This window comes from Taeniopygia guttata, chromosome 7 (assembly GCF_048771995.1).
Source record: "Taeniopygia guttata chromosome 7, bTaeGut7.mat, whole genome shotgun sequence".
In the NCBI taxonomy this organism is placed as follows: Eukaryota; Metazoa; Chordata; class Aves; order Passeriformes; family Estrildidae; genus Taeniopygia; species Taeniopygia guttata.
Genome location: NC_133032.1, coordinates 1,966,596 through 1,978,701, shown reverse-complemented (window position 1 = coordinate 1,978,701; position 12,106 = coordinate 1,966,596). Strand labels below are relative to the sequence as shown.

At 41.2% G+C, this 12,106-nt stretch overlaps 1 protein-coding gene across 42 annotated transcripts in view; it reads left to right on the top strand.

Annotated features, from left to right (window-relative positions):
- Nucleotides 1–12,106, top strand: part of LRRFIP1 (LRR binding FLII interacting protein 1) — a 103,142-nt gene that overhangs the window by 76,584 nt on the left and 14,452 nt on the right. For 35 of the 42 annotated variants that reach the window (XR_012056909.1, XM_030277077.4, XM_030277075.4 and 32 more), the window contains 8 exons: nt 4,032–4,064; nt 4,848–4,973; nt 5,535–5,606; nt 7,678–7,848; nt 8,735–8,827; nt 9,286–9,378; nt 10,500–10,592; nt 11,045–11,186. Coding sequence is in view for 41 of the 42 variants with exons in the window: in XM_030277077.4 (XP_030132937.1) it covers nt 4,032–4,064; nt 4,848–4,973; nt 5,535–5,606; nt 7,678–7,848; nt 8,735–8,827; nt 9,286–9,378; nt 10,500–10,592; nt 11,045–11,186 (823 nt within the window). In the remaining variant the exon portion in view is untranslated. Of the gene's footprint in view, nt 1–4,031; nt 4,065–4,847; nt 4,974–5,534; nt 5,607–5,684; nt 7,470–7,677; nt 7,849–8,734; nt 8,828–9,285; nt 9,379–10,499; nt 10,593–11,044; nt 11,187–12,106 lie in introns of those variants that run through there. The other 7 variants (XM_072931895.1, XM_041717269.2, XM_041717263.2 and 4 more) reach the window with 5 other exon arrangements.

Here is a 12,106-nt window from a genome sequence, read left to right as displayed (position 1 = left end):
CCTCGTGTGGCCCCTCCAGACTGTTCCCCATATTCTGTCCCTCCTTTGGACACTCTCTAGCAGCTTTAGACCTTTCTTATCTAAAACTGCCCCCAGCACTGGAGGTGAGGCTGCCCCAGCCCAGAGCAGAGCAGGACAATCCCCTCCCTGGCCTGGCTGGCACTGCTGGGGTGATCCCCCAGGACAGGGATGTCCCTCCTGCTCCAGGGACTGCTGACTCAGATCCAGCTGGCCATCGAGCAGGACTTGCAGATCCCTGCTGCTCTGCAGGCTCTCATTCCCCAGTGTGCCTGTGCATCCAGGTCATAGATCAGTGCCCAGCTGTGAGCACCTTTGGTCACTGGCAGACACTTCCTGTGTTCTCACCAGAAATAAAATGAAGACACTGACAGGCTTCATTTTGGTGGAGTTATGGAGCTTTGCCTTCAGTCTACCTGCAGGTTTAGAGTAGGTTCTATCCTAGCCCTGCCTCTGACACTCTGGATGTGCTTTGGGCCCCTGTGGAGTGAGGATTTGCTGCAGTGCTAACTTGCATTTCTGGGACTGATAAGTTTGTTTAGGCAGTGACGTTTAGCATAGCACTCATTCCTGAGAGAGGATTCTTCTCACAAACCCTCTTCAGACCCCACAAATATCAGCAGTGGTTTTCCCCTGCTGACTTGAAAGGCTTGTTGCTAATTGCTAGAGTTAAGGTGGCTGTCCTTGGAGAAGCAGCAGGGACTCTGTTACTGCCTTCCCCAGCCCAGCTGATCAGACTGGTAAGATGGGGGTTGTTGGAGGGATTGTACTGACTGCAGTACCTCTTTTCTTCTTCTTTTTAATTCCAGGTTTTGTAGGTACTATCCTGTGTTAAGCTCTAGCCTAGCAGTTTTTCTCTGCTGTGGGCCATGTTTCCATTTCAAGCTGTGCTGTGTTACTTTAAGGGCAGGAAATGATCTTAATTTGATTTGTCACCAAAAATCCCCCTTGCTTTCATGAGGAAGTTGAGCTAAGTGCAAGATCTGAGCTGGAGCTGAGCAGTGACAGTCACGTACTGAACACTGAAGTTGTTCTGATACCTGAGCGTGGGACATGGCACAGACAGAAAAATTCAGGCTTCCCTTTCCTGGCCTTGTTCAGGGCCTGGAAGCTGGAAACTGTGTCTCAGTCCAGGTCCTTCACTGATTTTAAGATCCCTGTACTTGCAGTAAGTGTTTGGTTGGATGCTCTGTGGTAGTGCTGCAGAACTCATTTTGGACACTCCACTAGTGGCAAAGAGCTTCACCCTGAAAGGGTTAACCCTTTTAATCCATGGAAAACAGGCACTTTAGCCATATAAAGGCTTGTGGGATGATCTTGCTCACGTTATGTTTCCAGCTGTGCTGAGCTCTGATATTGCTGACATTTTTGTAATGTGGCTCTGGATTTATTCCGAAATTGCTGTCAGAAGAGGCTGAACTCTGATCCCACTGCACTTATTTTGCAGGGAGCAGCCAAAACAAAGATGTACATGCTGGAGTTCCTCGGAAAATTACTTTCTTTTCCTGCTTTTTTATGCACTGAAGTACAAATTGCCCCAGTTGTTGGTGAAGAGGAGGATAATCTGTGATTAGAGACAGACCCATACCCTTGTGCAAATGAAAAATGGTAGTGTTGTGTAAATTAAAGGTACCATTAGGGGAATCCCTCTTTAAATCTTCTTTTCTAGCAAGTATTCTGTCAGTCCCTAATGTTTGTGGGTGGAAAAGTCCCAGAGCCAGGATATTTTTATGAAGGGCTGTGCTGAGCACATTTTCAGCCTATTTAACAATTGCAGTGTTCTTGATTGAATGTTAATAAGTGTTTTGGGCAAGAATTCTGTACAACTTCAAGTAAACATAAACATTTCTCTCCCGACCTTTCTCTGTTTCATTTATTGCTGAATCAACTGCCAGAGGGCTTGGGGGGGGCTGGGGGAAGGCTGGAAACCTGGAGGTCCCTCTGGTGGCTGATTCCTTTAGGAAAAATTTATCTTTTTAAAGGGTACTGTGAACACATTAACCTAAATATGGGCACGATGAAAGCTGTATAAAATATTAATCTAAAGTAGGTTTCTCTCTTTCTACAAAACAGATTTTGGTGTATCACTGCCGTGTAACCACAAAATTAAATGCTGCTTGTTTCAGCCTGGCTTTTTGCTTAGAAAAGTGTCATGTGTCAGGAGGCATCTGTGTATTGTAAGGATGTTATTTGGGTGAGAAGAACTGGCTTTTCTTGAAACTGATTGCATTTTTAAGTGTTAATATTTAAATAAATTGTTAGGGATAGTTACTAGTTTTGAGGAGAAACTGCTCTGAGTATGGCATTCGTGGCACTGAGTGGATGAAAGCTGAAGATGAAATCTGGTTTGTTTCCTTAACCAGCTCAGTTTTAGAGGTTACTCAATAGCTTTCGTTGTTAGAGATTATGCCCCATTAGGCTCATTATTTAAGATAGTTTTGCAATAAAGGTGTAGCAGGCTTCACAGGTGTGGTTATGAGTGCTGTGAGTAGAAACACTCACTGTAGTCGTGTCACCACATTGTCTTCAACATTCCCCTTTGTAAATGCAAGCTTCTATTTTACTCATGTGATGCATCATTAAAACAATACCAATATTTATTCCCTTCTTTATTTTGCTAAAAACTGAGATTGCACTTTGTTCCAGAAAATAGAGGCCATTGTGCAAGTGGCTGAAAGAAAATAAGTATTTTGAGCTGTGCCCTGTAAGACAGATTTTTGCAAAGGCTGTACACAGATTTCCAGAGGTACATGTTTGTGGACACACAAATTATTTGTCACATGCCATTATTGACACTGCCACAGCTGTCTTGATGAACAACAACACAGTGTTTGTCCAGGCTAGAAGACTGCCAAATCCAGCACTTGGAGCTGTCTGGCATGAAAATAAAAAGCTGTTTGTACAATTCAGTCCATCTTGCTCATTGAGTCTGAGCTAAATTGTCTGCTTTAATTAATGACCCTCTCTTATTGCCTCCAAATTCAGAGATTTGAGGGGATTTCCTCTAAATATTTTACCTATTCACTGCCTTTTCAAGTTTAGATCTAGTGGTTTAAGTCTGGCTTATTTTACTTTGAAGCCTCGGACTTAAGTTTTCTTAATGCTAATTCATAGGGATTTTAGCTGTGAGATGTCAGTGTAAAAAGCTGATTTGTAACAGCTACCTCACAGTTCTGAGATTTTATTTTAATAGGGTTGAATAGGTAATATGAAGCAAAATTATCCCCGTATTGTTTTATATAATAAAAGAAAAAAAGCTCCAAACAACTGTGCCAAATGTGTACTGATTAGGAAGAGATGTAGGTTTTGAGTGTGTTTTCAATGGAAAAACACACTTCAGGGCATAACCTCAGCTATGCTCTGCCTTTCCCTGAATCAGGTCTGTCCTGATTGTTTTTCCAGTAGTTTCAAAAACACCATTCCCTTTGGCAGAATTAGGCTCTTCTTGGTCTGGGGAAGACTTAATTTTCTAGGAGTCTTTTGGGAACTTGACCGTTCTGAATGTCCCAAGAAGAATTCAGGTTTTGTTGAGCTATTCTGAGTTTTCAATTTAATTCAGTCCTTTTTACACTTAGTTCCATTTTAGATGGAGATATTCTGTAACTTTTAAACCCTTGAGCTGTCTGCATCCATGGTAAATTTCTCCTAAATTCTGCTTTCTCACTGTTAGGGTTCTTTTAGACTAGTTTTAGTACAGGATCTCTCTTGTAAATTAGTAAATTGCAGTGAAGTACTGAAACCCTAAAAGAGCCATTTATTTAGACTTTGGACTGGTCCCTGATATTTGATTTGAGGGTCAGTTTTGTAGTCTAGGATCTTTGCTTGGAGTTGCAGTCCCTGTTTGTCTTGAGAGGGGAATATTAACTACAAGTTTGAAACTTTGAATTTCAAGTCTGACTTGATACCTTGCTTTTTGGGATGGGGGGGATGTGGTGGCATTTGTGGTATATTACTGCTTTCTCTTACCCTTTATTGATTCTATTAATGATTCCTTCTTAATCTCTCTTTTACAGATTGAAGAAAGGCCAGAAAAAGATTTTGAGAAGGTAAGAGGGATCTTACCAATTATTCTGACAATAGTGCTTTGCTCATTCTTTTTGATGGGTACAGCTTACTATGAGTGTACAGAAATCTCCTATAAAATCCATTGTGAGGCAAAAATTTGAATTTCTGGAGCCTTCTGCTACAGCATTTTTGAAGATGAACTTTTCAGCCACTGATTACTTGATGTTAAGTAGCTGACCTTCAACAGCTGTTGGCTGAAACTGCTTTAGGCTAAGCCACACAAACACTGTGTGTGTTTATTAGATCTTAGTTATAAGACCTAAGATATTTGTGTAAGAATAAATAAATCATCATAATAAAGGAGGAATCTACTACATTAACCCTGAGTACAGTCAAACAGTTCATGTGGCCACTGCTGCAGAGTAAATAAATATCCATAATGGAGAGGAGCTTCCAAAGCTTCCACAGAATGTATTTTACAAGTTTTGAAAATGTCTGAGAGGCTGATACTAGCCCCTAAAGACTTTCTCCAATTAAAAATTAATAGTTAGAAGCTAGATTATGCAAACTTCTATTGCAGTATTATTTAAATACTTCTGATCTGCCTTTTCTCATTAGTTTCCCTTGTTAAATCTTGATTTTGATTTTTTACTTCTTAGAAAGTTTGATTTTAATCAAAAGGGCATAATTTAGAAGTGCAAGGATTGGTGTAATGTGTGTATTAAAAAAAAAAAAAAAAAAAAAAAAAGAAAAGGGGAAAGCTACAAACCCACAATTTATGTGGACAAGAAAGTTCTAAGCAGTTTATCCATGTGTGATTGCAGGGAGCACGAACTGTCTCAAGTTTATCAGCAGCTACCTTGGCCTCTCTGGGTGGGACTTCTTCCCGGAGAGGCAGTGAGGACACGTCCATCTCAGCTGACACAGAGGCCTCCATCAGGGAAATCAAGGTGAGGAATTCTTAATCCCAGAATAAATTGTGGAATATCCTTCAGGCTCCTTCCCCACGGAGGAGCTGGGGCAGTGACTCGGGTGCTGTGAAGGAGAAGCTTTGCTGGAGATGTCTCCCAGATGGGACTGGTTGTAAAAGGCACCTCCCAGCCTGAAACAGGGAGTGGGAGGAGGGTGAAGATAACACACTGCACTCCTGGAGAGCAGAGGAGAGAGCCTGGGACAGGGGGTGATCATCACTGCAAAGGACAGGGGGTGATCAGCACCGCAAGGGACAGCAGGGCTGGGATTGCCGGAGCCTTCCAACCTGGCTCTGCTCCTCCTCCTTAATGCTGAAGATTCTGTTTTTGCCAGCCAAGAAAAGCAGAATTAGCACAAACTCCTGACCACGAAATGCTGGTTGTCTGGCAAGGCCTCAGCTTAGGGTCAGAGCCCCTAAGGTGTGTGTATGAAAAGAGAGAGGTGTTGGGAGCAGCTCTGGGAGCGCTGCTTGTCCCTCCCAGCTGCACTCTGCCCCTTAGTGCCTGTGGTGTCACTGACCTTTCTCACCATCTCCTCAGGACATCTATGAGTTAAAGGACCAGATTCAGGATGTAGAAGGCAAATACATGCAGGGGCTGAAAGAACTGAAGGTACTGGTGTGTGAGCATTAACCCTGGCCCCAGTGTGAGCCCCAGAGCTGCCCTTTGCATGCTGTTCTCCTGGGAACTGTGTGCAGTGTCTCATTAACTGGCAAACTGTTCTGACTGGTGGGTTGTGCTGAGAAATGCTTCCAAGTGTTCACTGGAAAGCTGCTGGTTCCTACTGCACGTTGTCCTTGCTGGTTTGAGGAGGTCATTGTTTTGCTAGCAAATTAAAATTATTTGGGTTTTTTTTAATATAGTTTCCCAATCCAGGAAACCTTCCAGTATTGGGAGATTAACTAGAACTAATCTCCTACAGTACTAGAGTTTAGAACAAATATGAGTTTAGATTCTTGTATGTTTTTATTTTTATAAGACCATGTGAGGTGTCCTTTTGCTTTCAGCTTTAGATGACAGAAGACACCCTTAAACAATTCTTGCAACAAAACTCCATTTATCAAATCCTGTCACATGAAGAAGGAATGCTGAAGCTCTTACTGCTTCCATGAAGCCATAAATACATTTTGTATAAACAAAATGTATTTTGTTCATAAATATAACATAAATACAAAAACCAACTTGTACATCCATGTACCACCCACCTCCTAAGTGAGCAGTGACATGAGCTGTGGCTTTTTGAAAAAGGCAAATAGATAAATTCAACATTTGCCAACATTAATTGCTGATTGTGTCATCAGCTGAGCACTGACAGATGAAGGTGTTGCCACTTTAAATGAGTTTTCAATGGAAACAGAGTAGTTAGGCCCTTTTTGGGTAAAATTTTGGTTTTCTTCGTGGTCACTGAGTAGCAGATAGACCAAAATGATCACACTGCATAAAAATGTTTCAATCCATGTCCCTTAATCTGCTTTTTGGAGTGATTTGGACCTAAGATGCACTGTTTGATGCTAAGACACCAAAACGTGGCATGCTGAAGGAGTGGAGCAGAACTTCTTAACTTTTTCCTTGCATATACTTCCTTTCCAGCTCCTTTCTGAGCTTTCCAAATCCTGTTGGCTTTCCTGTGCTTGGTATTTCTCATCTGGAGCTGGAAAGTGCCCCAAAACACAGTTAAGCATTTGGAACTGGACAAATTTGTGTCCTAAAAGACAAATTATCTCATTTGTTAATAGAAATGTCAATAAAATTGATTTAGACTTTGCCACTGTCATCCTTAGTTCTGTTATCAGCTGAAAAAGGAAGTATATGAAACTCACCCATACTTCAGTTCAAATAATTAAAATTACACAAGTTCCAAGAGTAATTGTTTGATCCGTTAACTAAAATGTTGATATGTGTGTCCTCCTTGTTTGCACATTTACAGGCCTTTGTTTATATAACTCTTTGTTTATATGATTCTTTTATTTGTTTATTAAAATCAAGTTTGTCTGCATAAATGAAAAAATATGCTAATTTTGCTTTACCATCCTTTGTTGTTATAAATATCTCAGTATCTTATATTCAGGTCAAGCTGACAGAAGGGGTTTTCAAGATACTGGGAATTGTATCTTAGAGAGTAAATTTGTAAAGAAGAGGTGTGATATGGGAAATCACACATCAGGTCACAAAAGCTGCAGCTTTCTCTTTCACAGTGCATCCTAATTCCTGAGTCAATATTGAAGGGTTCCCACACTGCAAGGATCACTGAAATTAGTGTGAAGTGGCTGTCAATCTGCCTGAATTTCAGGCCTCACATCATCCAAAGTGATCTTAAATCAAGGCCAGTTTACCTTTAAAAAAAAAAATCCCCAACTTGCCATCTTCAGCAGCAGCTCTGAGCTGCCAGTGTGCAGGGGGAGGAGGGAGAAGGAGGAAAACCGGGAAGGCAGTAGCTGAAGCAGCAGAGGAAGGAAGCGTTTGATCCGTGCTGAGGTAAGGCTGCTTGCCTGGTTGCACAAGCCTGGTGGGGACACAGGAGGTTTTCCTCACCTTGGAATCTGGGAAGCCGCCAGCACAGCATTCATGCTGCTTTCCATAGGCAAACTTGTGCTTTGGTGCTTTCTTTTCTCACCAAAGGTCTTGGTTAGCAAAGTGTCCTCCTTTATTTCTGACTCTGACCGGGGTTGGTTGTTCTCTGCAGGACTCTCTAGCTGAAGTTGAGGAGAAATACAAGAAGGCTATGGTGTCAAATGCTCAGCTGGACAATGAGAAAACCAATTTCATGTACCAAGTGGACACCCTGAAGGATGCGCTCCTAGAGTTAGAGGAACAGCTGGCAGAATCCAGGAGGCAATATGAAGAGAAAAGTAAAGTATGTAAAGAGCTCTGGCATGGGAAATAACAGGGAGAGATTTGGGGAGGGTAGAGATCTTTGGGAGGAGGCAACGAAATTATTATTATTCAATATTTTAAATTACTGGTTTAATTAGTATTAAATGAAATACCGATTTGTTGTGTACTTGTGGTCTTACAAATGTGAAATTTCTCTAAGCCATTTCTGAGGAGAAATGTTCTAGCTGGTAAAGGCTATATTGATATTATCACATCTCCTTTTATATTCCATCTCTAAAGTAAATTCATAGGTCCATAGGGACTTCTGGAGCAGTTTTGCACACAGAGGTGTCTCCAGGCAGCCTGTGGGAGAGTTGTGCAGTTCAGACAGCTCCATGGTTAAATGTTGAATTAAGTTTTATATTAATTCAGCAGCCGACAGTGATTTGGTGTTAAATAATAAAACTAGGGCTTATATTTTCAGAAGTGCCTTCTTGTAGCTTGGGGCATTTGACTACACCCCTCTTCAAAACACAGTTCCTGAAAGATTCTGTGGGGTTTTTTTTTCTTTTTATTTAAAAGTCCAGCTAACTTTCAGTAGGTGGCCATGTGGGAAGAGTGGGTTAAATTCCCATGCATTCATCTGTGCAGTCTGAAGGATTGGAGGGTAAAAGCTCTTCAGCCTGCTGTTCAGTTTATGAAATGGGCTAAATGATGTCTGTCACTCCTATATTTGGTGCCATAATAGCATCTTGGAAAAAGGACAAACTTGTTGAAAATTGCACTCTTATGGGATTGTGATTAGAGGGATATTCAAGAATTACATTGCAGTAAGCATTTTCTTTGTGTTTGGGTTTATTTTCCTCTTTTTGGTGGGATGCTATTTTTGATTAATATTAATCTTGTGAATATTTCATTACTCACAGGAATTTGAGAGGGAGAAGCATGCTCATAGCATATTGCAGTTTCAGTTCATGGAAATGAAAGAGGCTTTGAAGCAGAGAGAAGAAATGCTTGCAGTAAGTAACTTTTTTTTTTTTCTTTTAATGGCTTCTTTGATTGGTACATTCCCAAGTAGCAGTAGAGTGGAGAATTTGAGGCATGGAGAATTTTATTCCCTATTCAAGTTTCTCACCAGGAGAAACGTTAGTGTTTCAGGCCAAACAGGTTCAGAGCTGACTAATGCAAAAAGTACTTTCCTAAGTATTACCTTATTCTTCCTAAGTATTGCATTTTGGACAGCTGTTTGTGGAGAGGAAAATAACAGAACTGTGTAACTTGTTTTAAGTCATGTTGTGGATAATAAGATTGTCTTCAGGAGCACAGGTTCAGTTGGGATGTCAGAAACTGTGCACTGTAGTTACTCATTTACTTTAGCGCCTGACTTTTTTCATTCTTTGGCATCACTGCAATCTTGGCCTTCCTTGTTAACCTGTTACCTTGCTTTCTGTCTTCTTGTTCTGCTCCTGCCCCTCAGGAAATCCAACAGCTGCAACAGAAACAGCAGAGCTATGTCAGGGAAATTTCTGATCTTCAGGAGACAATAGAGTGGAAAGACAAAAAAATAGGGGTAGGACTTCTCAACTCCTGCAGTGTGTTCAAAGGGACACTCATCCTGCTTTTGTAAAACCCCTCTGTAGTGCCTTTGCTTGGTGTGGCTGTCCTGTGATGTTGCCAGTGAAGTAGCAAATAGCAAGTGTTGTCTTTGGGCAGTACCTTAAAATCCAAGGAAAACCCAGCAGCTGGTCTGCTTTCAAACCAAGGGCAATTGATTTGCTGTGCTGCACCATTTGCATTTGCCGTGTGGGGAAAGGAAGTGCTATTTATAATGCAATTCCATCAGCACTGAGTTTTCTCTTATTCAGATTTAATCTGCAGACTGAGCAGAAACTGGAGTGGGATAAAGAGGTAATGGAGATATTTATAGGATGTTGGGATGAAAGTCTCCCTTGCTTCTCATCCCTTCCCACCACCTCTTATCAAAGCCACATGGAAACCCACTCTGGTTTTCTTTTCCAGCTGAATACTGAAAGGCTTCCTGAACAGAGTAGGAGAAAGAAATCTGGCAGCTTGCCCATGTTTGTGATGTCAAATAATTTATAGCAGCTTGAAACTGAAAATTGTCTAATTTTTTTTTTTAATTGTTCTATTTGTATTTATATAGAAATACCGGAGGGGGGAGTTGAGTAGCAAAATATGCATTTGCACATGGTGCATCCCAGACTAAGGATGACTTAATGGCAGCTTTCAAAATAATTAAAATGTGAAATAATTGACTCCTGAAATCCAGTGTGCCTACTTCCATGCCCTTCCATTAACACGTGGGAATGACATGATGTCTTCAGTGTGCATGCTAAAGCTATATGGGTTTGGATCAGCTTGTCTAGCAGACAAGAATAAAAAGTGGACCGTCATTTGAAGGGTCTCTAATGAAGAATTGGGCTCTGAATGTCTTTGGCAAGAATTCTTGGTTACTGAGGAAGCTGTGCCTTTCTTGGATTTGAGGTTTCTCTCTCTGTATGCAAACTCAGTCCTGCAATCTGTAAACTCGACCTTTTTCATCTGTGTCCCTTCCATACCCTCAATATCTTAAATCTACTCATTCTTGTGTACATTTGCTTTTCATGGCCTTTACTTGTCTCCCTTCCTTTCTTCACATCTCCTCGCCCTCTGTCTGTGTTGGGAACTCAGGCACTAGAGAGGCAGAAAGATTTCTTTGATTCCATAAGGAGTGAGCGGGATGACCTTAGAGACGAAGTGGTTGTGCTGAAGGAGCAACTGAAGGTATGCAAGAGGAATAAAATAAATTTATATTCATCTGCTGACCCTTTTCCCCTGTGCATTTGGGCAGAAAAAATTAGGTCTAGCTCAGTAGCAATAACTCAATTTTCATGTTGCCTATAAATTGCCATTTCAGAGATTTTCTATATAAAGTCCTTTCCCCTGCTATTGATTGTGAGTTTTTAGTGTAGACTGGAGTATAAAGAAGTTGTTTTTGTAGGAGACACTTCTCTTATGCAGCAGATTTATATAAAAAAAAAAAAGTAGCTGGGATCACATGCTGTCAGAATGGCTGAACTGAGAACATGCAATATCTGTTCTCCTTCCTGACTCCCAGCCATGTTTAATGGAATGATTGAAGCAATTGTTTATTCAGAGTATCTTGGACAGGAGAACTTGACAATCCTTCCCTTTCCGAGCAGCAGGCTCTAAAGCATTGCTTTTGCTTCCCACAGAAACATGGAATAATCCCAGACTCTGATATAGCCACCAACGGAGACACATCAGACATTCTGGATAACGAAGGACACTTGGATTCTTCCCAAAGTGCCCCAGGCACCACTAAGGCATTGAAGCCAGGAGGGGAGGGGATGCTAGGTAAGTGCTGTGTGTCCTCTCAGCCCCTCCTGCTTGTCTGTCCTTCATTCATCCACCTTTGCTTGGATGGGGCAGTTGTTAGTGGGACAATTAACAGCACCAGCATGCTCCTTGTCCAGTCACTCCCTGTGCATTTCCCTGCTTCATGTTGATTACCACTCCCAGTGGGTCCTGCAGTCTCCTCCAGCAGCAGACTTCACTTCCCCTGCAAGGTGACAAAGGATGGGAATACAAATAGGACATTACAGATAAGTAGCAGTCATTCACATCGCCATTTAAACCCTGAATTGGAAAATTGTCCCAGGATAATCCTCCTGCTGCTCAGTATTTTTCAACACATACCTTAAATAATCAGGAAAAAAAGGCATTTTAGTTTGCTATAAAGAGTTTGTATGTTGGTTCATTGATATCCCTGAGAAATGTGTCTGCTTGAACAACAGTGCTGGGCTCTGCCAAAGCACACCAAAGGACAAATTCTATGCTGCTGTGCTTTTGAACACTTAAAATTAACACATCTGTATTTTTACTTGTTACACTGACACTTGAATTCAAATGATGTAATTGGACAGCATTAGGAAGGAGAAATCTGGTTGGCAAAACCTCTTTATGCTTTTATGTGGTGAGCTTATTAGAGAACTCATTAGAGAACTATTGTACTAGTGTAAGGAAATAAAGTAATATTTTTGGTTTGTTGGACTTTTTTTTTCTTGTTCTAAACGAACATACTAATAAATAACTGCAGGCAGCCAGTTGTTGCAAGTGCAGGTTCTCTGGCTTTGAGCTTTTGGCTGCTTTTTCCTCACTCAGTTTCTGTGTGGAAACAATGTGGAACACCAAAAACCAAGGTAAGGGTGTATTTTTAAATGTAATATGTTTTCTACATCTCCTAATCTTGGGTTTTTCTTTCAGAATAGGTACAG